This window comes from Trametes versicolor (genome assembly GCF_000271585.1).
Source record: "Trametes versicolor FP-101664 SS1 unplaced genomic scaffold TRAVEscaffold_1, whole genome shotgun sequence".
Lineage (NCBI taxonomy): Eukaryota > Fungi > Basidiomycota > Agaricomycetes > Polyporales > Polyporaceae > Trametes > Trametes versicolor.
The window spans coordinates 3,633,527-3,656,324 of NW_007360321.1; the positions used below are offsets into that span (position 1 = coordinate 3,633,527).

Below are 22,798 nucleotides of genomic sequence, written 5' to 3' on the forward strand. Positions count from 1 at the left end.
CTCTCCCACCTCGCCGCCCACATCGATCTCATCGTACTGCGACGGACCGTTTCTGTCTGGGACGCACTCGAAAGCAGCATGGCAAGCAAACCTCGCGCCCCATCGACCCGCGCATCGACTCGGACAAAGGCTGCCACCGCTGCACCCGCCGCACCTGCGCGGACCACGCGTACAGCTTCCAAGTCATCAACCGCTGCCGCCGCTTCTGCACCGAAGAAAATGACGCGCAAACCTCTTGTAAACCGAGCCAACTCTCCAGAATCCAAGACGAACGGCCAGAATGTCTCTCCGAAGTCCTCGCAGAACTCCGGGAGTATCCTGCTCCCTCCGGATAATGACAGGGAGCCTATCAAGGTGCGTAAGAAAGATGACCGACCAATCGTCGGCGATTTACTCTGGTTCTACAGGCGTACCTCCGTATCCGCCCTCGAGTAGACGAGGGCGAAGGTGCATACGAGCCGTACCTTGAACCGCTCACAGACACCTCCGTCCGACTGACTGACCCATCGTCCTCGACATCCCGCTCGCGAATGTCCACCATCAACCCCTCTTCCATCTACACCTTCTCCCATGTGTTCCCTCCTGATACTCAACAACCCGAATTCTTCGGCAAGACCACGCTGCCTCTCGTCCGTGACGTCCTCGAAGGTCGGAACGGGCTGCTTTTCACATATGGAGTGACGAACTCTGGGAAAACGTACACCATTCAGGGAGGCAACGCTCACGGTAGTGCTGGAATCCTACCCCGAACTTTGGACGTCATCTTCAACAGCATCGAGGGCTTGCACGGGGAAGACAGAGTAAGCTTTGCATTGTTGTGAAGCCTGTCCGCAATGCCGAAATGACAATCTGTAGTACAGACCAGTACGCCTCCAAGGCATAGAGCTGGCGTCCGAGTCTGACGAACCAACGACCATCCGCTTGCCAAGTAAAGGTGGTACCACCGCTCTTGCCGACGTTCTCGAAGACGACCTACCCAGATCCGGCTCGGCCGACACCGACCCTACTGCATTGAAACTGGATCGTAACTATGAATATACAATCTGGCTCTCCTACGCCGAGGTATACAACGAGAAAGTATACGATCTCTTCGGCTCTCTGGAGTTAGGCGGCCCGCCTCCTAGCTCGCAAGGCACCCCTGCTCGAGGTGCATCCAGCATTCCGCGACCCACGTCCTCTTTCTTGAACCTGCCCGTTCCATCAAACAACAAGGCACACCCTTTGTTGCTGACTCGAAAAGCGCTCACAGTCAAGCCATGTCCGCTGGCCGACGGTGATGGCGATGGCGATACGACGAGCGCAGGCAAATACGTGGCAGGCCTGAGACAGGTGCGCGTACGGAGCGCAGCGGAGGCGAAGGAGCTCCTGCGCCTTGGTCAGCTGCACCGCCGTGTCTTCGGCACCCTCGCGAACAGCCAGAGCAGTCGCAGCCACGCACTTGTCACCATCAAGGTTCTGCGCGTGCACCGTGGCGAGCGACACGTAAATGACTCTATTATGGGCACTTATGTCGAATACTAATTCTCTCCTCCAGGATCCCACCTCCATCCAGACGGCGCGCCTGACGTTGGTCGACCTCGCAGGCTCTGAACGTACTAAGCACACGCACACGTCTGGCGATCGCCTGCGTGAGGCGGGCAACATCAACAAGTCGCTCATGGTGCTCGGGCAGTGTATGGAGACGCTCCGCGCGAACCAGCGCGCACTGGCACGGAGCCTGCAGCAAGGGGTCGCACCAGGCTCGCGACTGGACACGCGCGACGTCAAGCGCGGGCTGGCGCTCGTGCCCTTCCGGCACAGCAAGCTCACTGAGGTGCTCATGGACTACTTCGTCGGCGAGGGACGGGCTGTGAGTGAACTCCTTCAGTCGCACGGCTTGCAGGACTCTGATGCGGGTGTGAATACAGGTCATGATCGTGAATGTGAACCCGTACGACACGGGCTTTGACGAGAACGTGCACGTCATGAAGTTCTCCGCCCTCGCTCGCGAGGTGTGCACCGTGCCCGCCACCAACGCGGCGCGCCCACCGCCCAGCCCGACCAAGGCGAAGACGAACGGGCTTCGTGCAAATTCAGCCCTCGGGCCTCACCGCAGGCAGGTCACTCTCTCATACGGCGGCGCGGGCAGAAAGGCAAGCGAGGCGCATCTGGAAGTGCTCGAAGGTTCGCAACCAAACTTGTGATCGGTATCCATTCGTAGCGCTAACTTTGGGGCAGAGGACGAGGAGATCGACGACGGCGAAGAGACGAGTGTCGAAGACGATGAACCCATTAACCCTCTCGTCAACGCGCTCTTCGACGAAATCGAGGAACTCCGGATGCAGGTGCGCACACAACGCAAACCGGCCACGCCCGCCTCTGCTCACCCACAATACAGTTGTACGACGCGCACATCCGCACCGCGCTCATCGAGGCCGAGACGCGGGAGGAGGTCATGGGCGAGATGGAGGAGCGCATGCGGAGCATGGAGGACATGTTCGCGCGGCGGCTCATGCGGGTGATGGAGCACAACGAGGAGAAGATGGACGCGAAGCTAGACATGATCCAGCGCTCGCGCCTGCTCAGCGGCGGCAGCCACGTCCCGCGCTCCGAGGGCGGGTACTCGGACTCCGTCGCGGACTCGGTCGACTCGGACGCGATCGGCCAGCTCCGCATGAGCGAGCATGAGGACGCGCAGTCGTCCGTCGCCGGGGTATGTGCTCGATCGCATCTTCCAAGTCGGCGAAGGTTGTGGCTGATAATATTTGTGTGGGCAGCACGATGCCGACGAAGAGAGCACCGACTCAGAAGTGGGCGCTCTTTCCGACTCTGGTGCGCGCAGCCGTACACCGTCCCCGCTCGCAGGCAAGGGTCGGCCCCCGGCAAAGCGCCAGTCGACGATCAAGCAGCGCACGACTCCTCCCTCCAAAGGGAAGACTACAGCGGCGAAGAGGCCCGGTACAGACGACGAGATGGATGTGGATGCGACCGAGACAGATGATGGTGAGACCGCAAGTGCGGCCGAGGATGACGAGAGCGGCAGCGAGCTCGAGGAGGATGACTCGGACTCGGACGAGTTCATCGACGACGACGACGAAGAAGAAGAAGCCGAGTCTCCGTCCGAGTTCGAGCACGACTCGGTCGGGGAGTGGTCCGAATCCGAGGCGTCTGAGGTTCCCACCGCCAAACCCGCCGCTAAACCTAAGGTCACCACGACAAAAGGCAAGGCTTCCGCGACGCCTCTCGAGACTGCAAAGACGAAGCGCGCAGCGCAAACCGCGGCGCGTGGACGACGCTCGACGCGCGCCTCCGCCTCCTCCCGTGCGGTCGCGGAGCTCGGCGACGACCTCGACGCGCTCTCGCTCGGGGGCGACCCGGACGACTCCACCGTCATCATCCCCAACCGCAAGGCGCGCGAGGAGGCTGCGGCCGGTACGGAGTACGTCCCGAAGAAGGGGGAGGTCGAGACGGCGAAGAAGAAGAAGCGGTAAGTCGTCTCTCATTCTGGTGATTCTGCATGAACCGAACAATCTAACATGTTGTGCAGACAGCTCGGCAAGGGCCGCGTTATGACGGAGGACGAGATCGAGAGCATGATGGCAGAGGAGCAAGAAGACGGTAGACAGCTCCGACGCAGCACCCGCGGCAGCAAGCGGTAGACTGCAGTGTCTTCGCGTCAACTTCAACGCGAGCTCGAGCTGTAGGGGCTGTTCGACATAGCCCCGTAGCGTGCTTCATTTCCCTCAGATCCGCATAGAACCTGCAACAAATCATCGCGCACACACTTTGTATCGTATTGAGGAACTTCCTGGCACTGTACTTGTCCACAATCGCACGCAGACATGATCACTTAGAAAAACCGTATCCCGCCTCGGTGAGAGGCCCCTTCGTGTCCCGCGTCCCCTCATCTCCCAGATGAATAGGTGATTGTGAGACTGCACAAGAAGACCATTTTGGCCAAACAGCCATCTTGACCCGCGGCCGAGAGCATCGTGTCGGATCTGGCTGTATGCACACAGAAAGAGCTCGAGAAGTTATGATGATAAATCTCGAAGATAGATACACAAGGCTAGATACAAGCCACAAATGCAGAAAGATGGAACAAGGGACGAGTAAAGACAGTATAGAAATAGGTACAGTAAATCAAACGTGCTATCCTGTATCCACCGGAATCCTCACTACTGGAATCCTCAGATGCTCAGGGATAGGGAATCCGGGGTAAGCATAGGCAGCGAGCTCGTCCCTATGCCGGTTCTCGTCGTGGCCGCTAGGGAGGAGCCAGCCTGTCGTGGGCAGGGGGGTAGAGTCAAGTGGCATGGTGAGGGCAGTGCGGAGGAAGTCGTCGAGCTTCGCCTTGTCGTACTCGCTGCCCTTCCACCATCCCTGAGCGGGCGGGACGTTGGAGTCGGGTCGGAGCTTGTAGCCGAGGGAAGCGTCAAGGTACTCGTTGATCTCCTTGTCGTCCGCGTCGCGCTGCGTGAAGGGAGTACGGTCGAGGTCGGCGAGCGGGATGCCGAAGACGCGTGTCTTGTCGTCGTCCTCATCCCATGGCGAGTCCATCGGCGCGCTCGGCTCTCCGTACGGGTCCTCCATGTCCGCGGGGAGGGCGAGGGGAGGGAAAAGGCACATGACAGCGTCGAACTCCTCCCAGTCATCGTCATAGTCGCTGGGGAGCACCCAGTCCGCCGAGGGTGCAGCGCTGGACTCACGCGGGAGGTTGAGTGCGATGCGGTTGTACTCGTCGATCTCGTCCTGGTTGGGGTCGCGTTGCGTGAAGGGAATGCGGTCGAGGTTGAAGACTGGGATGCCGAAGACGTGTGTCTGGTCGTCGTCTTCATCCGATGGTGAGTCCACTAGGGTGTCCGGCTCGCCGTGCGGGTCCTCCGTGACCACGGGCCTGGGGACGTGAGGGAAAGCAAAGGTTTCATAGTTGAACCACTCCAAGTGGTCTTCCTCGTAGCGGCTGAGGCGCGACCAGCCCGCCGAAGGTGGGGCGCTGGAGTCGCGCGGGAGGTCGAGAGCGATGCGGTTGTACTCTTCGATCTCGTCCTCGTCCGGGTCGCGTTGGGTGTAGGGGATCCGGTCGAGGATGAAGAGAGGGATGCCGAAGACGTGAGTCTGGTCGTCTTCTTCCTCGATGTCGACGGGGTGGGTGGTAGGAGGAGCTGGAGAGCGAGCCTGGATGGATGCCGAGGACGAGATGGAGGCCGAGGGAGAGATAGAGGCCGAGGATGAATATGAGTCCGAGGACTCGAAAGCAGCGGAGCCTGACGAGGACAAAGAGTGAGTGACGGAGGACCAGGGGTGGAGTGAAGAGGCGGAGGAGTCGAAGGAGGTGAAGGAGGGGATAAGCGACGAGTCGGCGAGAGTTGGGCGAGGAGTAGGCTCGTCGAGGAACGGGTCGTCCAGGTCGAGACTGGGGAGGCGCCATGCCCGCAGCTCGTCTCTCGTAGGGTGGTGGGGGGATGGGGTCGGTGTCTGGTAGTCGTCCGTGAAGAGCGACCCTGAGTTCAAGTCGGCAGTCATGATGGCGAAAGCCTGGAAAAGACGGGGTGCTGGTGTCAGATCGTTGAGCGGATCGTCGAGGACATGCTGGTGAAGTCGCGCGCTGTCGACTTCGTGTAGAGTACCGTGCCAGACAGGTCTGGCCGTCACCTGTGGCTCGGAGTCTGCTGTCTGCAGTGGGGCTGGGCCATCACAGCGCTCGGTGGTAAAGGCAAGGCGCGGCGGTGAGACCGTGACCTCGACTGCATCCGCAAGACTGGGGGAGGCCGGCAAGGGGGGCGTGACGAAGTGGGCGATCGGGCTGGATACCGCGATGTTCACCTCGGGGATGCTCGTAGGGGAGCGGATGGAAATGAAAGCGAGTGGGTTGTAGGGGACGTCGTCGGGTGTGGCATCGTGGTTGTCCTCGCGGTCTACATGGGCGTCGCCGAGTATGGTTGCGAGTGGTGTTTCGGGGTGGAGGTCGAGGATGATCGTGGGCTCAGAAGTCGGCAAAAGGTCAGCAGGAATACGAGTTCCCGCGCCCGATTTACCGTCTTTGACCTGCATGATGGACTTCGTGACGACTTGTCAGTGTCATGTTCCGTTGACGGCGATGAACAAAGAACGAACCTCGACAGTGCCCGAAGACTCGGTGTAACCATACCGGATGACCTCGTAGATGGCGTACAAGCCGAGGAGACATACGATGCCGGTGGAGACGCCGAGGACGATGTATAGCAGGAGGGAGAGTTGCAGTGAACCTTGGCCGCGCGGTGCGAAGGGCGTGTTGGGACCGGGTGTGGAGTTCAGTGCGTGGCTGGAGTCGGTCTTGAGGTTCTTGAATCCGTCACCGAGGATGTTGAACGAGTCAGCTCCCCCCGAGAGGGCAGCGACAGTGCTCGAGTCCAAGGTTTGGATACGCTTGAAGTTGGTGGAACTGATAGCAGTGATCAGTACACCGGCTCGTCAACAGATGAGGTGAAGTGAGGAACGTACCCAGCAATCTGCATGAAGGCAGAGACCGAGGAGAGGGAGAGGGTGCGGAGGCGAGAGACAGTAGCAAGGAGGTCGACCGAGGATTGACTGAGGAAGACACCCCAGAGGGCGCAGAGGCCCCAGGTGAGAATGACTGAAGCGGTGATCATGGTGGTATGTTGGATAGAGGGAGTCCGCCCTGGGAGAGCCTTATATCCCACCGGCGAGCTGGGAGGCTAACCGCCTTGACGGCCTTCGCGATCGACGGTGTCACCCATCTCACCAGCCTCGTTCGGTCGGGTACCGAAGAGCGGCCATCCTCCGATGCGTCGTCCAGATGTGGACTTTCCCTGCAAGGGAGCATGTTGGACTGTGGGATTTATTTTATACGTACATCCATGATTTGCCGGAGGCCTGGATGCGAGTATGGGCAGGTAGATGCCAATTAATGACTGAACATACTAACGAAGGACTTCAACACCAACGGCGACGTTCCACCTTGCACCGCCACTCCTCGCACGCCACGAACCGGGCGCTTGATCCTGCTCGCTTGCCTCCGACAGCTGCTGCTGACATCACGAAACCAGGTATGTAGCCTGCAGCCTCCTGGATAGCGCTGGAACCTACATATCTTCCTGTCGCACGAGTAGCATACGACTAATTATGCCACTGTATCCCCGAAGTCTAGTGGCATCCATCGCATGCGGTAACATATTGTCAGATGCCGCGCGGGGTCTTGCCGAGTCTTGCAGATCCCCGCGGGAGGTATTGCAGCGTACTGTGGGCTCTTATGAAGATTTCAGTAGGCCGTAATCCAATGGGTACAAAGTTGCAGTTAATACTATATAGTATGCCCGCCCAAAGCTTGCAGAAAGCACCGGCACACGAGTAGTAGAGGGGCGACAGGCAATGCAGTTTATTTACAGACAATGATCTAATGGAGTAGTACACGGGATCAGCCACGCGACAGTTTGAAACGGCTACCAGAGCGCAAGGGAGAGCTGGTGGCCGCGATGGGGCACCAAAATGAGCACACGGGCTGGGTGCGAGGCGAGTGAGACCGGGTCAGGGCTAGAGACGCGTCGACTTCGCGCGAGAGAGTGGCGTGCAAGAAAGGCGTGCGAGAGAGGCGTGCAAGAGAGGCGGAGAAAGCGTGTGCGCGAGCGAGCGAGAGGGCGCGCGAGAGGGTGCGAGAGGGCGCGAGTGGGCGCGAGAGGGCGCGAGAGGGCGCGAGTGGGCGCGAGTGGGCGCGCGAGAGACATAGCAGTGGCTGCTCGTTGGCACATGCGATAGAGACCAGAGCTAGAGATGGGGCGAGTTAGCGCGGGCCCGGTGCGTGCGCGAGAGAGGCAAAGAGCGGCGTGCGCATGCATACCAGGGACATGTGGTGATCGCGTCCTAGGCGTTCTCATCCTCTTCACCAGAGCTATAGTCCCCAACGAGTCCCGGCTTGACATCGACGTCTTGCTCCTCGATGTTGGCCTGCTCGAAGAAGTCGTCCCCGGCGGTGTCCTCAAGAGCCTGCTCGCCGGTGGCGAGCTCGTCGATGGCATCCCTGTTGACCAGCGGGTCCTCGATGGCGGGGTCCTGGTAAGGCTCCGGAGTCGCATTGGGGCTCTGGGTAATGCGGCGCTCTTTTGCAGCGATCGCTGCCGCCGTCCCCTGCATCATCAGATCATATGATGAGGGCTCGTCGTCCGAATCGGTGTCTTCGTCATCGCTGCACGCCTGGTTACCGTACACACGCCTATCCGAGCCATCAGACATGAATGGGACACAATGTGACCGTGCTTACCGCTCGTACCATGCGGTGAGGTCCTCGCGCCACTCGGGGTCGCGCAGCGCAGATGTGAGAACACTTGAGATGAAGTCGTTGGCGTGGAAATCGCCGTCCTTGTAGTGATATTCCTTCTGGTCACTCAGCGCAAAGCGTACCTGGGGGATACAGGTACCATCAGTAGGGGCCATGGGAATCAAGAGCCTCGGAGACGACAGACCAATACTGCGACATAGACGATGGTGACTATGTTGATGCCGCTCCAGGTCAACTTCCGAGAGATCGGAGGCTTGCCTCGGGATTTGCCGCCGGACCGTCCACCAGTCGAAGATGGTCCTGTAAAGCATGCTTGGAAGGCCTATGTTGCACGATGTGGTCATCAGCAAGCAAGCACAACATTGATGCATGAAATAGTACATACATGCAGAACGGTGTCGCTCTTCAGGAAGCCGCTGAGTGGTTTTCCCGGAACGTGCAACTTCATGTTGTACATTACGAGCGGCCACTTGCGGCCCTTGACACGGTGCCGGCCCTTATCCATGTTGCGAATCTTGCGGCAAAATCTGTCCGGGAGCAGATAGGTCAGACAAAGTTCATCGTACACGGTGCACTCACTGGTCAGGGTCTCTGTCGAACTTCTTGAGCTTAGTGACAGGGCACAAGAGGCGGGCGGTCTCGGGGTGCTTAAAGCCGCGCACGCTCTTCTCCTTGAGACCCTTGGGATCCTCGACGTCCGCGCATTCCAGTATCACGTCCTTGATACGGTTGAGGTCGTCACTGCGGGCTTTCCCCGCAACTTTCTTCATCTGTCAAATAAGTAGTCAGCTGCCGGCGCCGTCACCCATGCAGATGCTCTACCCATAATGCTAGCTTTCCGACAAGCTCGGGACGTTGGCGGAGGTAGGCGGTGTTGTCGGCCAAGCCAGGAAATACCTTCATGATGCCTTCGAAGTAAGATTGCACCTGCCAGTAGTCGTTCCAGACTCTGAACGGGATGCGGAGGTGGATGTATGCGTCCTAAATGTGAGTATATGCGCATATAGTCGGGCACTACTGCTTACAGATCGCTTCCTTCCGGGTCATCGTCTTGGTACCTCCCCTCTCTTGCGAGGCCCTTAGATAGTACTGTCACGTACACGACACCGACTCCTACCATGCGCGGTAAGAGACGCGCCGCTTCATGCAGGTACTCAACGCGATGTGCGATGCGATCATTTTGCCTAGTATGTACAGTGTTAATAAATAATGCACGTGCAGCATACATTAGACTTACGTCGCGCACTCCATAACGACCTCGAAGTGACGGATCACTTCAGCATCGTGCGTCACAGGCGGGAGCGTACGCGGCTTCTTCGAGATGCTGGCAGGTGCCGGATCTTCATCCCCGGAGGCTGGCTCCTTGATTGACTCGGGGCGAGGTCGCTTTTTGGCCTTCACCGGTGCCGCCGTGTTGTCGTCCTCATCGCTGGAGGACGCTTCGATGGACGCGAAGCGCGTGGCGGGCTTCGACACTGTGGTGGCAGGGCGCTTTTGTGCCAAGATGGTAGCGGCAGGCTTTGATGCAGGTTTGGCAGACTTAGCGTTATGGGTAGCAGGCTTGCGCAAGGCGCCTTTTGCGTCGTTGTTGCGATGCTGAGAGCGTGAGGCAATAGGCGGGCGAGGAGGGGAGGAGGCAGGAGGGGTAAGAGGAGGGGCCTTGGCCTTGGTGGTCCGCAAGGGCTTTTGGTCAACACGTGTAAGACCAGGAAATCCGGAGGGCATGGCGATGGATGGTGATGGTAGCGGGAAGAGGAGAGTTTGTGCCAGGGACCAGGGCGGGGGGTTTTTATAGAAGGAAGCTTGAAGGGTGGCGTAGAGATTCAGAGCCTGCGCGCGCCGCAAGAGACTGGCTGTATGCGGTCACGGGATCCCGGGACTTCTCAGGCGCGACGCGTCGCGTGGGCGCTACATCATACACTCTCCTTATCCTCTCCCTCGCACGTCTTCCTCACCGCATCCTAGTACCCCAACATGCTGCGCTGCCCCGCAAAGAAGTGTGGCACGACTGCCGAAGATGCACGCGCTCTGTCAATCCATGAAGGCCAATGCAGGCATCTTTTCGGCGGCATAGCCGATACGCTCAGAAAACGCGCACTTGAAGACGTTGACGAGGAACAAGCCCGCAAACGGGCTAGAAGGGAGGATGATATTGTTGGGCAACCGGAGGTAGCTATTCAAATTTTTTTACGATTTTCTTAAGCCCATAAATGGGCGCATATACCTAGGTCCTACCACCACCACCTGCATCTCCGAGTCCCAGCCCTGCTCCCGCACCTCCCAGCCCTCTTCCCATCCCTCATACTCGCTCGGGACGCCCCGCTCGTACACTTCGCGTACCAAAACATCTAGTCGATTTTCTTCCGACGACCAAGGACGACTTACCGGCGCATATAGCCGATGCCTTCCCCGACCCATCACCTTCTCCTCCTCGGTACGCCTCTCCCACAGTCGAGGATGTGGAAGACCCCGAGGCTGGGCCACCCCGCGACCTTTTCAATACACCGCCCAACAAATTCGGCCTGTTTCGCCAGTACACTGCCGCTGTCCAGCGGGACCCTGAGGCAGACATCTCTCTCTCGTCTGTCTGTGATGCGCCGACACTGGACAAAGGGCCGGACCAGGCGGACGATCCGAACCTTCGGTACGCCAGCCTCTTTTGGCTCACACGTAACAGTAACGACGGGCCCGACAAGCCTGCGCATTCACCGGGAGCTCCGCTGGAGTCGGTCATTGGGCCGTTTGCCAACAAGTCGCAATTCCGCCTGTACGACTGGTTCTACAACGCCTCGCTTACAAAGTCTATGGCCGACTTCGACGATATCTTGCATGTGCTAGGCTCTGACGGCTTCTCGTTGTCTGATCTGGCCGGCTTCAGCTCAGGCAGCGCTCAGAAGCAACTCGACGACTACGAACATCCAAAGGGCATCTTCTCCGCAGCTGATGGCTGGCGGGAAGGGTCGGTGGAGATTCCGCTTCCCAAGACGAGGGAGAAGCACGCGTCCGAGGATCTCGCGCCCAAGTTCAAGGTTGACGGCATACATTATCGCAGCATAACCGAGATCATCCGTGGGGCTGCCGAGGACAAGCGCTTTTCCAAACAATATCATTGGTCCCCTCACACGCTGTTCTGGACTCCCCCGCCTCCGTCGCGCTCGCAACCCCCTTCCGAGAGCTCTCAAAACACGTCCTCGTCGTCCTCTAGTCGCACCCCTTCCTCCCCTCCCATTCGAGTTATCACCGACGTCTACAACGCGGACCGAATGCTTCGAGAGTTCGCCAAAATTCAAGCACAGCCGAGGAACATCGCGGACGACGCTTCTGTGGAGTATGGAATCGCCTCCATCATGCTGTGGTCTGACGAGACCCACCTTACGAGCTTCGGGTCAGCGGGACTGTGGCCGATCTACCTGTATCTCGGCAATCTGTCGAAATACATCCGTGGGATGCCGACGCAGTTTGCCGCCCACCATCTAGCCTACATACCTTCGGTGAGCCAAAATGTGTGCTCCAAACGTTGATATATATTGATATATCCTGCTCAGCTGCCCGACCAGATCAAGGACGCTTATAAAAGCGAGTACGGGACATCACCCTCGAAGGATGTCCTCACGTTCTGTAAGAGAGAGCTTATACAGAGGATATGGCTGCTTCTCCTTGATAAGGAGTTCATGACCGCATATGAACATGGCATTCTTGTGACGTGCGGTGATGGCGTAGTCCGGAGGATATTCCCCCGCATATTATCATACTCTGCCGACTACCCCGAGAAGTAAGTGGTCTTCGTCAGCCATATTAGACGATTCTGATCAAGCTTCATCTGCTGACTTAGGATGCTGCTGACAGCGGTTAAGCCGTTGTCCAACCACCCCTGCCCCCGTTGTCTCATCCACCACGACGACCTCTGCGATGCAGGAACTCCCGAAGACGCTATCCGCCGCGCAGAAGTGCGCACCGACACCTCAGACGTCCGCCGGCATATTGCACGCGCCCGCGCCCTCGTGTTCAAGAAAGGCGTCGCCCTGTCGAGCAAGAAACTCAAGAAGAAGCTTGACTCGCAATCACTGAACCCGATACAGGTATGCCCGCTCTTTCCTTGGTACTGATATCCAATGTCTGAACGTTCTGCACAGAGCGCCTTCTCGGCGCGCTTCGCGAAGTTCGGAATGAATTTCTACGAGTTATTTGTCCCCGACCTCATGCACGAGTTTGAGCTCGGCGTCTGGAAGGGAACTTTCATCCACTTGATGCGGCTGCTTTCGGCACAGGGCGAAGACGTTGTCCAGGAGTTCAACCGGCGGTACGTGTACTATACCACTATTTATGCGCGCATCGAACTAATATTCACATACGCGATAGGATGCGCAACATGCCGACGTTCGGGCGGGACAAGATACGCAAGTTCTTCGATGATGTATCGTCTCGCAAGCAGCTGGCCGCGCGTGACTACGAGGATTTTCTCATCGTGAGTGCCCTGTTTTTACGATGCACAGTGATGCTGACAACATTCGCGGCCATCAGTGCATGATTCCGGCCTTCGAAGGTCTCCTGCCTCTTGGGGATAACGAGAACGTCCTCGACCTCCTGTTCGAGCTTGCGAACTGGCACGCCCTTGCAAAGCTCAAGCTCCACACGGAAGTCACGCTGGATATCTTCCGAGCAGCTACCGGCCACATGACCGAGGCGATGCGTAGCTTCGCAGCCACCACGTGCGAAAACTACGAGACCCACGAGCTGGACAAGGAGGTGGACGCTCGTGTGCGCCGCGAGGAGAAAAAGCCAGATGGTCCGCCACCGAACCGTCAACGTAAGGTCGTGCATTTCAATACCCTCAACACTCCGAAGTACCACTTTCTGCCTGACTACCCGGACTCCATTGAGGAGATTGGCACGACCGATACGACCAACACCCAAGTGGTAAGCGCCTTCCTGAGATCCACGCATTGTACTGACTCGCACTCAGGGGGAGCTCGAGCACCGACATGTCAAACGATTCTACGCGCGTACCAACAAGATCCGGTACGCGCTGCAGATTGCGAAGCATCAGCGACGCGCAGCGCTCATGCGCGCGCTGCGAGAGCAAGACGACTACACGCCGCGCCGTTTGCAACTACAGGCGCGACGGGATGCGCGCACAAAAAAATCCGCCGTAGCCTCAGCACCAGAGACTCGAGGGCAAGCCACCGACCACCGCCCCGAACCGCCCCTACCTCCCACAGACCCACTCGACCACTACGCGATATCCGACTCGCGTCGACTTCCGATACGGCTTCGCGACTGGGTCGCAACGCATGACGCAGACCCAGCTGTCACCGTAAGCCTTCGCGCGACTAGTGCGCACCCTTCCGAAGCTGATTGATGGCACATAGGATTTCATTCCTATCCTCCGTGAACATCTTGTCAGCAGATTGCTCGACCCAGACCCAAACGGCGGCAGCGACGACGGCCCACAGTACACCAATCAGCAACTGGATGGCATCGAGATCGAGAACGACCGCATGTATCGACACAAGATGCTCCGCATCAACTACACCACGTACGACATGCGCCGCGACCAAGACGTCGTCAATCCCCGCACCCACTCCGACATCATGATGTATGCCCCCGATGCGGACACCCACCCCTTCCTGTACGCTCGCGTCATCGACATCTTCCACGCCAACGTCCGCTACACAGGCCCGGGAGCGACGCGCTCCACACGCAAGTTCCACCGCATGAACTTCTTGTGGGTACGCTGGCTCACTCTAGACGAAGACGAGAGCTTCCAAGGTCGCCGACTACCACGCCTACGCTTCCTGGATGGTGCGGACTCGAGCATCAGTCCGTTCGGCTTCGTCGACCCCGACGAAGTCCTTCGTGCAGCATTCATTGTGCCAGTCTTCGACCTCGGCACTACCAGCGACCTCCTCGGTCCTTCGGAGCTCGCAAGGCGGGCCTCGGACAAGGGCGAAGACTACAATTACTATTATGCATGCTTGTAAGTTGCTCGTCGATGCTGACACATATATTAAGTGCTAATGACTGTATTGCAGTTTCGCTGATAGGGATATGTACATGCGATATCTGGGCGGCGGCGTTGGACACCGCGAGAGCGGCGTCGACATCGAGACATCCAAGCAGCATGCCCACCGGTGGACCCAGCCGAGGCAGCCCGAACCCGCCGCTGATCAAGACTTGTCCGACGACGGTAGCGCAGCGGATCGCGACGATAGTCCGCCACCAGACGATGACCACGAGGACGACAGCCTTGCGCGTACACGAGACGACTACGCGGACGGCCACGACTTGGACCGCGCGCACGACTCGGACGACCGCGCGCCTCACGACCGTCCTCAAGGCGCACGCACACGCAATGGCACCAACACATCCCATCACGGTGTCGCGCGTGGTGGGAGATCCGGACCTCCATACTCGCAACGGGAAACACGTGCGACAACATCGCGTCGTCAGGAACAGCTGGAGCCCCTCGAGGAGTTCGAGGATGAAGCGGAAGAATACGACGACGACGAGAGCCTGGACGAGGACGCGGATGGTGAGGACTCGATTGATGGGGATGTCGGCGAGGAGAACGAGTACGCCATCGGGGATGATGATGAGTACGAGGCGGACGCATGCGAGGACGAGTACACCGCGGATGCGGGTGAGGATGAGTACGAGGCGGATGCCCTTGGGGACGGGGAAACGTGGGACGAGGACGAAGAGGACTACTACGACGAGGTTTTCGCAGCTGAAGGGTTCGCGCCGCTATAATAAAACAAATCGGTGCACAAAAGTGACGCTAACGGAGAGAGTCGAGCTCGCTCAGGCTGAACCTCCGCGCTGTAGGAGAAATATATGATATATATTGGGTTGCAGATACAATCCGTCTACGACGTCGTAGTGCAGCCTACTGCAAGTGAACATATCGGCCGACTGTAAGATGCAATGCTTCGCGGTGCACGACCAATTGCTAGAGCGTCTTGGAGGGTATTGCCATCCCTCCGCGCAGGCGGCGGGCGCTTCTATCGCTCTGCCGCTTCCATCTCGCTCTCTCGCCTGCTGCATCGAATCTCCCCTTTTGCTGATGGACAAGCGCTGACACCCTCCACAGTTAACCGTTCTACCACAACCTCCGGTGTCCGACGTGCCAGTCTAACCGTCCCAGGTTTCTCCCTGAGACCACTATAGCTAGACTACCCATGTGCGATCGCGTCCTCCTCGTCTCCGTGTAGTGACACCTCCTGTACACGATCGCTCCAATTTCCAAAGGGATTTTTCTAGTGTCGTAGCGCGGGTGCAAGATCGTGGCGCGAAGGAAGGTTCTCCAGCGACTGATCTTGAGAGTCTTGCCTTGAACGTGCGACACCGCAAGGTAGGCGTATGCGTCCTTCGACCACTCGGACTCGCTCCGCACCACGAACTCGGTTGTGCTCTTCTCCATGGCCCGTATCCCCACAACCCTGCCCCGGATATTCGAGTCGTGCCCGACGTATCGCGGGGGGTGACCTTCTGGGGCTTCGGGGAAGAGACCGTCGCATGATGTTAGATTGAAGATGTGGACTTCCTGCCCGAGATGAACTGGGACTCGTTACACGATGGGGACGTCGTAGGCGACTGAGAGATGCGGCCGTAGCGGGTCTTCAGCTGGAGCACTTCCTTTTTTTTCTAGGATGATGATGATCATGGTGGCTGCGGAATGCAGGGCGGAGAGCACTGCTGCCTTATCTGTCCACAGGCGTTAACAGGGATGCTAATTCTTACCTGTGTGAAGCTGCGTTGCCATTTCCATTCGGTAAGGACCCGTAGAGGCTGTGTGCGTCTTCGAGACATGACCACGAAATGAAGTAACAACAGCTATGATTTTCTTCAGGATAGCCGTCAAACCAGAATACAAACATCTTCAGTGAATACGTTCTGTGCTCCTGCGATACTCTTAGCGACCGCCAGCGCCAGCGCCACCAGCACCGAATTGACCCGCTCTACGAGGGCATCAGTATGCAGCGACTTCTTAGCAAAGCCAACACTCACAGGTCCCGAAGGCTGGGGTCGCTCATGAGGTCCGCCATGGACGGCATGCCGCCGCCCGACTGCATCTGGTTCATCTACAAGTACAACAGGAAGTCAGGACACAGAAGCGGATGCGCCATGAAGGACGCACCATGTTTGCGACCGAGGGGTTCTGCATGAGGCGCTCGAGGCCGCCATTCTGCATCATCTGCTGTGCCATCTGCATCATCATCGGGTTGTTCATGAGGCCCGCGAGGTCGGGCATCCCGCCCGCACCGCCCGCACCGCCCGCGCCCCCGCCGCCCATGCCCATATTGCGAAGCATGTCGGCCATGCCTGCCATGCCCGCGGGGGCACCGGCAGCCGCGCCCGCTCCAACAGCACCATCTGTGGAGGCGGCTGCCGCACCCCTTGTGGGGGCGGGCTCGAGAGGGGGCATGTCGTCGTAGTTTTCCTCGGGCACGATGCGCGCCTCGGCATTCGTGAGACCGGCCTTGAGCGACGCGTTGGATGGGTCGATTTCGAGGCCGCGGCGGAAGGCCGACGCGGCTTCCCTGTAGTCGCCGAGCGAGTAGTGCGCATGTCTTTGAGAACCAGATATCAGCCTTTTGCTCGCATCAGTGCTGTGTGGACGGAACTACGCACCCTAGCCTGTGGTACGCCTTAACAAACGTAGGGTCTACCTCGATCGCCTTCTCCGCGTCCAGGACCGCAGAGCTGTGCTCACCCTTACTCGAGTACGCGGCCGCGCGGTTCGAGTAGTACACGGCGTTAGAGCCATCGAGCGCAATCGCCTGGCCGTACGCCTTGATCGCATCGTCATACTTCTTCGCGGACATATGTGCGTTTCCGGTCGCCTTGTGCTTCTCCGCGGTGGCCTTGTCCGAGGCAGTCGGAGCACTGGACGAAGAGGTGGATGCGGCCGCGGCCGCAGCCGCGCCCGGCGTCGCGAGCTTGTCCTTGGTCTTCAGGAAGACATCAAAGATAGAGAGTAGGTTCGCGGGCTTGACAGAGAGGCGGTTGACCTGCGCGTCGTCGGTGGGGTCGACGCCGAAAGCCTCGCCGATACATTGGACTGCGCAAGCAGAGGGGGCAAATCAGTCAATATACGCGCGTTCCGGGCGGGCGAAAAACCGCGCGACGCACTGGCTACCTCCAAGCTCTCCTTGTCGTCCTGCTTGACGGTTCCATCCTGGATAGACTGGTTGAGAAAGTCGATGACGGAGAGCACGAGGCGCTGCTTGTTCGACATGGCGGTGGGCGGACAGGTCGAGGACGGGGCCGCGCAGGCGCTCGCACCAACAACCGCAAACATTATTGGGCGCCTAGGCCAACAATCTGCGTGCTGGAGGGGCGGGCGCTTCCCAACCTCACTGGTTCACCCCACCCGCGCTCGTGCTCGGTGCCCACTCCCGCTGCTGCCTCGTCCTTGCTCGTCAAGATGTCTTTCTTCTGCTCCATATCTGGAGAGCCCCCGCTGGACCCTGTTGTGTCAACAAAGTCTGGCCATGTCTACGAGCGGAGGCTCATCCTCAAGTACATCAACGAGAATGGCACGGACCCCATTACCGGAGAGAAGCTCGAGGAGAGCGACCTCATCGGTGTAAAAGCCAGTGCGTACAGTAATATATTCTCTTTTTTATCTTGTATACTGAAGCAGCGCGTCCGCTTAAGACCCGAAGTCCGCGCCCCCACGGCCGCCAAATGCCACCTCTATTCCCGTTCTTCTTCAGACCCTGCAAAACGAGTGGGACGCGGCAATGCTCGAGACATTCGCGCTCAGGCAGCAATACAACTCGCTGCGCCAAGAACTGAGCTATGCGCTCTATACACAGGACGCGGCCCAACGCGTCGTGGCGCGTCTCCTCAAGGAGCGTGACGCTGCCCGGGAGTGCGTCATCCCCTACTTGCATTCGCAACGACGCCGCTGACCTTTTCCTTTTCGTCGTACAGAGCGCTCAGTAGTGTTGCAGCCACTATGAACGTGGAGGTGCCTTCGCAAGGTGATGTTGACATGGGAGAGGCGGCGCAAGAGGCTGGTGGTCTGCCCGCAGACACGCTCAAGCAAATCGACGAGACGCACCAGAAGCTCTCTGCACTGCGCAAGAAGCGCAAGGCCCCCGAAGGCTACGCGACTGCCGCGGACGTCAAGGGCTACACTGGCAAGCATACCATCCCCTCCCTCCACTCCCCGTCCCCCGCTGGCATTACCGCTTTGGCTGTCTCAACCGCGAACCCCGAGCAATTCCTCACCGGCGGGAACGACAAGATTGTGCAGCTCTATGACAGGAGCACGGACAAGGTTCTCGCCACCCTCAAGGGCCACACGAAAAAGGTCACGCACGTTGCCTTCCGCGAACGCGAGGGTGACCCGACGCTCGTCCTCTCCGCGAGTGCGGACAAGATTGCGAAGGTCTGGGCACACGACTCCGCATCTGGCGAGTACATTCCGAAGGCAACGATCCGCACCCACAAGGGCGAGCTCACCGGCCTGGTCGTCCACCCCACATCGTCGCTCCTCGCGCTCGGCTCGACTGACCGCACATGGTCCCTCCACGACCTCACGACGTTCAGCCAGGTGTTCCGCTCGCCCGAGGCGGACGAGCCGCTCACCTCGCTCAGCATCCACCCCGACGGCACGCTCGTCGCGGTCGGCACGCCCGGCGGCGCGATCCAGGTGTTCGACATCCGCTCCGGCGCGGTCGCCGCGTCGCTGCAGCCCGAGGGCGCCGCGCCCTTCACCGTGAACACGCTCTCGTTCTCGGAGAACGGGTACCATCTCGCCGCGCCGGACTCGCTCGCGTCCGTCGCGGTGTGGGACCTGCGCAAGCCGAAGGTCGCGAAGTCGATCGCGCTCGGCGACGCGTTCCGCGTGCACCGCGTCAAGTACGACGCGAGCGCGGGCTTCCTCGGCGTCGCGGGCAGCGAGGGCCTGCGCGTGTTCGCGCACAAGACGTGGGAGGAGCTCGTGCGCTTCGAGGAGGGCGGCGAGGTCGCGGACTTTGCGTTCGCCGCGGACGGGTCCGAGATCTGGGGCGCGACGGGCAGGGAGGTGCGCGTCTGGGGCGCGGCGGTGTGAAAGGCGCCTGGGTAGTGCGCTGGAGCCCCTTGCGGCTCGTGTTGTGTTGTTGATACGTTCGATGTTCTGTTGCTTGCGCTCTCTTATACTGTTTGTAACCTACCGCTTGCTGCTCGTGAGCGACCTCATTGCGATCATCGTGCTCGCGAGTAACGACCCCCGTCTGTATGACCACAAGTTCCAAGATGAAAATGCGCGCTGAGTGCGCTCGACCTCTATATGATAGTAACCAGTGCGATACATCAAGCACGAGTGCGTTAGGCGGGGACGTATGAACGTATGAAGAAAGGCAGCTGCGCGCCCTTCTTGACCTCGCTGCGCAACGCCGGCCGCTGTGTGAACATGCCGACGCTGGTGACGTCCTCCGGGTCCGCCGCGAACTCGAACGTGAGTGCGCGCACAAGCGTGAATATGAGGGCCTTGAGTCTGTACGATCGTGAACGTCAGCGACAGCGCATGGCGGGGTGGACGAGGACACGTACTCTGCGACGGAGAAGCGGAAGCCGATGCACGCGTGCGGACCGCCGGAGAACGTGAGCATGTGGCCCCAGACACCGGGGATGTTCGAGATGTCTGCAGGGGGGTTCTCCCAGCGCTCTGGTCTGTTGATGGAGCGTGATGTCAGGGCGCGGAATGCGGAAATGTTGGGTGATGTGGGTCTTTACCTAAATTCGAGCGCATCGTCGCCCCATAACTCAGTGGAATGGTTCAGCGCGAGGATGGACATGATGACGCGGTTCCCCTTCCCGACACTGTGCGGTCCGGGGATGAGGTGAGATATCACCGCATACGTCAGCTCCCAACCACAACCAAAGCAAACGCCACCGGACTGCTTACCGGATCCCATTCTGAGTCATCCCATTGCGGTCGACGAACGGCGCACTAGTTGGTATGACATTGTCCTGCTCCGCCCCGCGCAGCATGAAGGCGACGGGGGCGTGTAGTCGCAACGACTCGCGCACGACGTTGTCAAGGTACGGGAGCGCCGCGAGCTCATCTGCGGATGGGGACTCCGTCTGCGCGTTGAGCAGTTCCTCGCGGAGTTTCTGCTGCGCGCGGGGGTTCTGCGCGAGGGCGTAGAGGCACCATGCTGCTGCCGTGCTGGTGGTTTCGTGCCCGGCCACGAGGAACCTGCACGGGTCATGAGCCGTTAGCGAAACACGTTTTAGGAATCACGAGCACGGCGGGTGACGCACGTCGGTATTTCTGCAATCCGAGCATAGTGTGTTCAGTGTACAAAGTATGACAGGGGTTATAGAGAAGGCGTGCGTACGTGCAAGGACCTCCTCGTCCGTAAGGCGCTGGTTTTCTGGGATGTTCGTCGCCATGTTCGCCTTGATGAGGAGCGACAGCAGGTCTCGACCGAGCACGTCTTTCTTCTCCACACCGCCGTTCTGGTCGTTCAGTTCGCGCATGACCGCAGCTTTCTTGTCGCGCACGAGCTCAGTTCCGATGCGGCGCATGACGACGTGCGCTTCCCTGATCGTCTTTGTGCGTTCATCAGGCTGGCGGTACATAGCGAGCACGCATGAGTCTCGCGCCCGTAACATGAGGTAAGCCTCCTTCGAACAAGACGTACGAAAAAATCCAGAAATGGAAGGAAATCCATGGTTATGCGATAGATAGACACTGGCGGCGTAGCATTGAAGATATGATGAAACGCCCGTGCGAGCTCGTTCGGCTTCTCGGTCGTACTGAGAGAGTTCAGTTCGTAGCCGAACCCTACAAGTCGCCATTGTAGTCAGTAGTGGGGCCAGGAGACGGTATGTGGTCATACGGGCGACTGACCTGCGAGGCCGATCACGTCGAGGGTCATCTTCTTCAGGTCGTTCACGACATCTACGCGAGCACACCCGCCTTGTGCAGCAATTTCGGCTACCCAAACGTCTCTCAGCTGCCAGCGAGGCAATCAGTCGTTGTAGGATGTTGTAGCCGGCAAAAACAGAACTTACCTGGGCGGATTTTTCGACGAATATCTGCACTAGCTCTCGTATTTGGGCCGGGCCGAATGCTGGGTTCTGAGAGACGCGTGTTTAGGTTATCGCTCTTGAGCGACTTGAAATCTGGTTGTGCGTACCATGATTGTCCTCTATAAGGCCAGGTGATGTTAGACATGGCGGCAAACAGTGGCTGTGAGGTGTTGCACAAACTAACCTGCCCTCTGTGCTTGTCGCCTGACAATGTGATGAATATCAGTGTTAGATATTTCAAGAAGGTCAAAACGCAAACCTTCAGCTACCAAAACGCCTACAGGACGATTGAACACGTCAGCTCAGAAGTCAGTTATCCAAGTAAAAATATACCAACTGTTACCGACAACACGCGCGGCAGGTATTCGGAACTCCCAAGGCTTGGTATAGATGCCTGATTGCAAGACATGCCGTATGGCTTGGGGATCCGTTGTCCACAAACACGGGACCTATTCACGAAGGTGAGCTGTCAGACACGTTTCTCCAGTAACGCCTTGCTAGGTTCCTACCATGAACAACCATCGACAGAACACATTTCTCCCATGCTCCTTTACCATCTGCACAGTGATGTGGGAGTTCCCGGCTCTAAAAATCTGGCGTACATGCCCGTAGAACGGACTAGGGCATGGAGGGCCGCGGAGGGTGCGCAGAGGAGATATATACACACTGATGCAGTTACGCCATACGATACGTACGACTATGGCTCCGAGTATCCATGACAGTGCATCGGTGAGGTGTACCATTTGTCCTAGAGAGATGGGCGTAGACGACCAGAACTGAGGCGAGCGGCTAGAGGTATTGGAGGTGCGCCAGCTTGTACGGGCGTGTGAAATGGAAGGCATTAATACACATCAAGAAACTTCAAATAGGGAACGCCCGCGGCCGCCCGCTCGGCTTCAGTTCCTAGATGTCTGTAACTTGTAAGCACATCAAGGGCGCCCTCGTTGGACAATGAACGGGTCCCGCGCGAAGTGAGCGGATCTATCACTAGAGGATTCGATGTCTCGACTCGCCGTAGCTCACGACTAAATGGTGACCAATGACGTCTACCAATCGTCTGGACATCCGAGTCGTCCTATTGGCCACCTGGTACTCGTTCCTGCGCACTTGGTCCCCTCCCATGAATGACACAGCACGAGCATGTGCTCTGGATGGGTCCGAGGGACATGAGAGGAGGATGAGGCCGCCATGAGACCGCAGTGGCTGCCAGAGGAACGCGGGCCGCGTGTTCTGTTCGCTCCGCTGCCCGCTGCAGTAAAGCAGTGCAAGTGTGACCAATGTGACTGTGTGTGATCCTTCCGAGTCACCGCTCGGCGCTTCGCTTCTTGGAAGTTCGCAGCGTTCAGCTTGCAAGTTTTCCCATCGTCCTCCATCGAGACGCTGCCGCACCACCCTTATGCGGGCTACGATTCATTTGCATGCTACAGCCTCGACGGATCGAGTAGAGGTACGCTAGGGGCTCTGTGCTTACCATACTCACGGTTGTCAAGCATGCCGTACAACCTTTCC

At 58.7% G+C, this 22,798-nt stretch overlaps 8 protein-coding genes across 8 annotated transcripts; 4 read left to right on the forward strand and 4 right to left on the reverse strand.

Moving 5' to 3' along the window:
- The first annotated feature begins 14 nt into the window (after nt 1-14).
- TRAVEDRAFT_62320 (kinesin-domain-containing protein) lies at nt 15-3,815 on the forward strand. Its single transcript, XM_008034291.1, has 9 exons — nt 15-354; nt 408-800; nt 856-1,482; nt 1,535-1,849; nt 1,908-2,163; nt 2,218-2,324; nt 2,378-2,692; nt 2,757-3,466; nt 3,527-3,815. Exons 1-9 carry the CDS (start codon nt 79-81, stop codon nt 3,636-3,638), a joined length of 3,111 nt encoding a protein of 1,036 aa, XP_008032482.1. The 5' UTR covers nt 15-78; the 3' UTR covers nt 3,639-3,815.
- A 1,725-nt stretch (nt 3,816-5,540) lies between these two features.
- On the reverse strand, nt 5,541-6,611 carry TRAVEDRAFT_16861 (uncharacterized protein; the record flags this gene model as incomplete). The annotated part of the gene is made up of 4 exons (XM_008033561.1): nt 5,541-5,587; nt 5,610-6,027; nt 6,097-6,403; nt 6,463-6,611. 4 exons carry the CDS (start codon nt 6,609-6,611, stop codon nt 5,541-5,543), a joined length of 921 nt encoding a protein of 306 aa, XP_008031752.1.
- Nucleotides 6,612-7,839: 1,228 nt separating this feature from the next.
- Nucleotides 7,840-9,979, reverse strand: TRAVEDRAFT_42351 (uncharacterized protein; the record flags this gene model as incomplete). Its single annotated transcript, XM_008034029.1, has 8 exons — nt 7,840-8,188; nt 8,237-8,376; nt 8,439-8,576; nt 8,640-8,781; nt 8,834-9,024; nt 9,077-9,235; nt 9,372-9,438; nt 9,492-9,979. 8 exons carry the CDS (start codon nt 9,977-9,979, stop codon nt 7,840-7,842), a joined length of 1,674 nt encoding a protein of 557 aa, XP_008032220.1.
- Nucleotides 9,980-11,058: 1,079 nt separating this feature from the next.
- TRAVEDRAFT_111146 (uncharacterized protein) lies at nt 11,059-12,723 on the forward strand (the record flags this gene model as incomplete). Its single annotated transcript, XM_008034993.1, has 5 exons — nt 11,059-11,402; nt 11,460-11,745; nt 11,800-12,026; nt 12,087-12,333; nt 12,388-12,723. The coding sequence occupies 5 exons, from the start codon at nt 11,059-11,061 to the stop codon at nt 12,721-12,723; spliced, it is 1,440 nt and encodes a 479-aa protein (XP_008033184.1).
- A 900-nt stretch (nt 12,724-13,623) lies between these two features.
- TRAVEDRAFT_111004 (uncharacterized protein) lies at nt 13,624-14,235 on the forward strand (the record flags this gene model as incomplete). Its single annotated transcript, XM_008034994.1, has 1 exon — nt 13,624-14,235. A coding segment is annotated over one exon (612 nt), but the record flags the coding sequence as incomplete, so codon positions are not given.
- A 1,755-nt stretch (nt 14,236-15,990) lies between these two features.
- On the reverse strand, nt 15,991-16,679 carry TRAVEDRAFT_33659 (uncharacterized protein; the record flags this gene model as incomplete). The annotated part of the gene is made up of 4 exons (XM_008033818.1): nt 15,991-16,004; nt 16,193-16,212; nt 16,262-16,335; nt 16,392-16,679. 4 exons carry the CDS (start codon nt 16,677-16,679, stop codon nt 15,991-15,993), a joined length of 396 nt encoding a protein of 131 aa, XP_008032009.1.
- A 943-nt stretch (nt 16,680-17,622) lies between these two features.
- On the forward strand, nt 17,623-19,479 carry TRAVEDRAFT_68627 (nuclear matrix protein NMP200). Its single transcript, XM_008034995.1, has 3 exons — nt 17,623-17,853; nt 17,915-18,131; nt 18,194-19,479. The coding sequence occupies exons 1-3, from the start codon at nt 17,682-17,684 to the stop codon at nt 19,317-19,319; spliced, it is 1,515 nt and encodes a 504-aa protein (XP_008033186.1). The 5' UTR covers nt 17,623-17,681; the 3' UTR covers nt 19,320-19,479.
- Nucleotides 19,480-19,576: 97 nt separating this feature from the next.
- Nucleotides 19,577-22,032, reverse strand: TRAVEDRAFT_110573 (cytochrome P450; the record flags this gene model as incomplete). Its single annotated transcript, XM_008034996.1, has 12 exons — nt 19,577-19,745; nt 19,802-19,921; nt 19,985-20,071; nt 20,157-20,450; nt 20,516-20,525; nt 20,593-20,824; nt 20,899-21,041; nt 21,108-21,213; nt 21,272-21,337; nt 21,499-21,566; nt 21,627-21,738; nt 21,799-22,032. The coding sequence occupies 12 exons, from the start codon at nt 22,030-22,032 to the stop codon at nt 19,577-19,579; spliced, it is 1,641 nt and encodes a 546-aa protein (XP_008033187.1).
- Between the last annotated feature and the right edge of the window lie 766 nt (nt 22,033-22,798).

What these genes read in the sequence shown, in the direction of transcription:
- TRAVEDRAFT_62320 (XM_008034291.1), top strand. Translation starts at nt 79, where the DNA reads ATGGCAAGCAAACCTCGCGCCCCATCGACCCGCGCATCGACTCGGACA. An exon ending in GCTTGCACGGGGAAGACAGA is followed by an intron (nt 801 to 855) that starts GTAAGCTTTGCA and finishes GACAATCTGTAG; the next exon opens with TACAGACCAGTACGCCTCCA. An exon ending in CGCAGTCGTCCGTCGCCGGG is followed by an intron (nt 2,693 to 2,756) that starts GTATGTGCTCGA and finishes TTGTGTGGGCAG; the next exon opens with CACGATGCCGACGAAGAGAG.
- TRAVEDRAFT_68627 (XM_008034995.1), top strand. Translation starts at nt 17,682, where the DNA reads ATGTCTTTCTTCTGCTCCATATCTGGAGAGCCCCCGCTGGACCCTGTT. An exon ending in CCTCATCGGTGTAAAAGCCA is followed by an intron (nt 17,854 to 17,914) that starts GTGCGTACAGTA and finishes CGTCCGCTTAAG; the next exon opens with ACCCGAAGTCCGCGCCCCCA. An exon ending in GAGCGTGACGCTGCCCGGGA is followed by an intron (nt 18,132 to 18,193) that starts GTGCGTCATCCC and finishes TTCGTCGTACAG; the next exon opens with AGCGCTCAGTAGTGTTGCAG.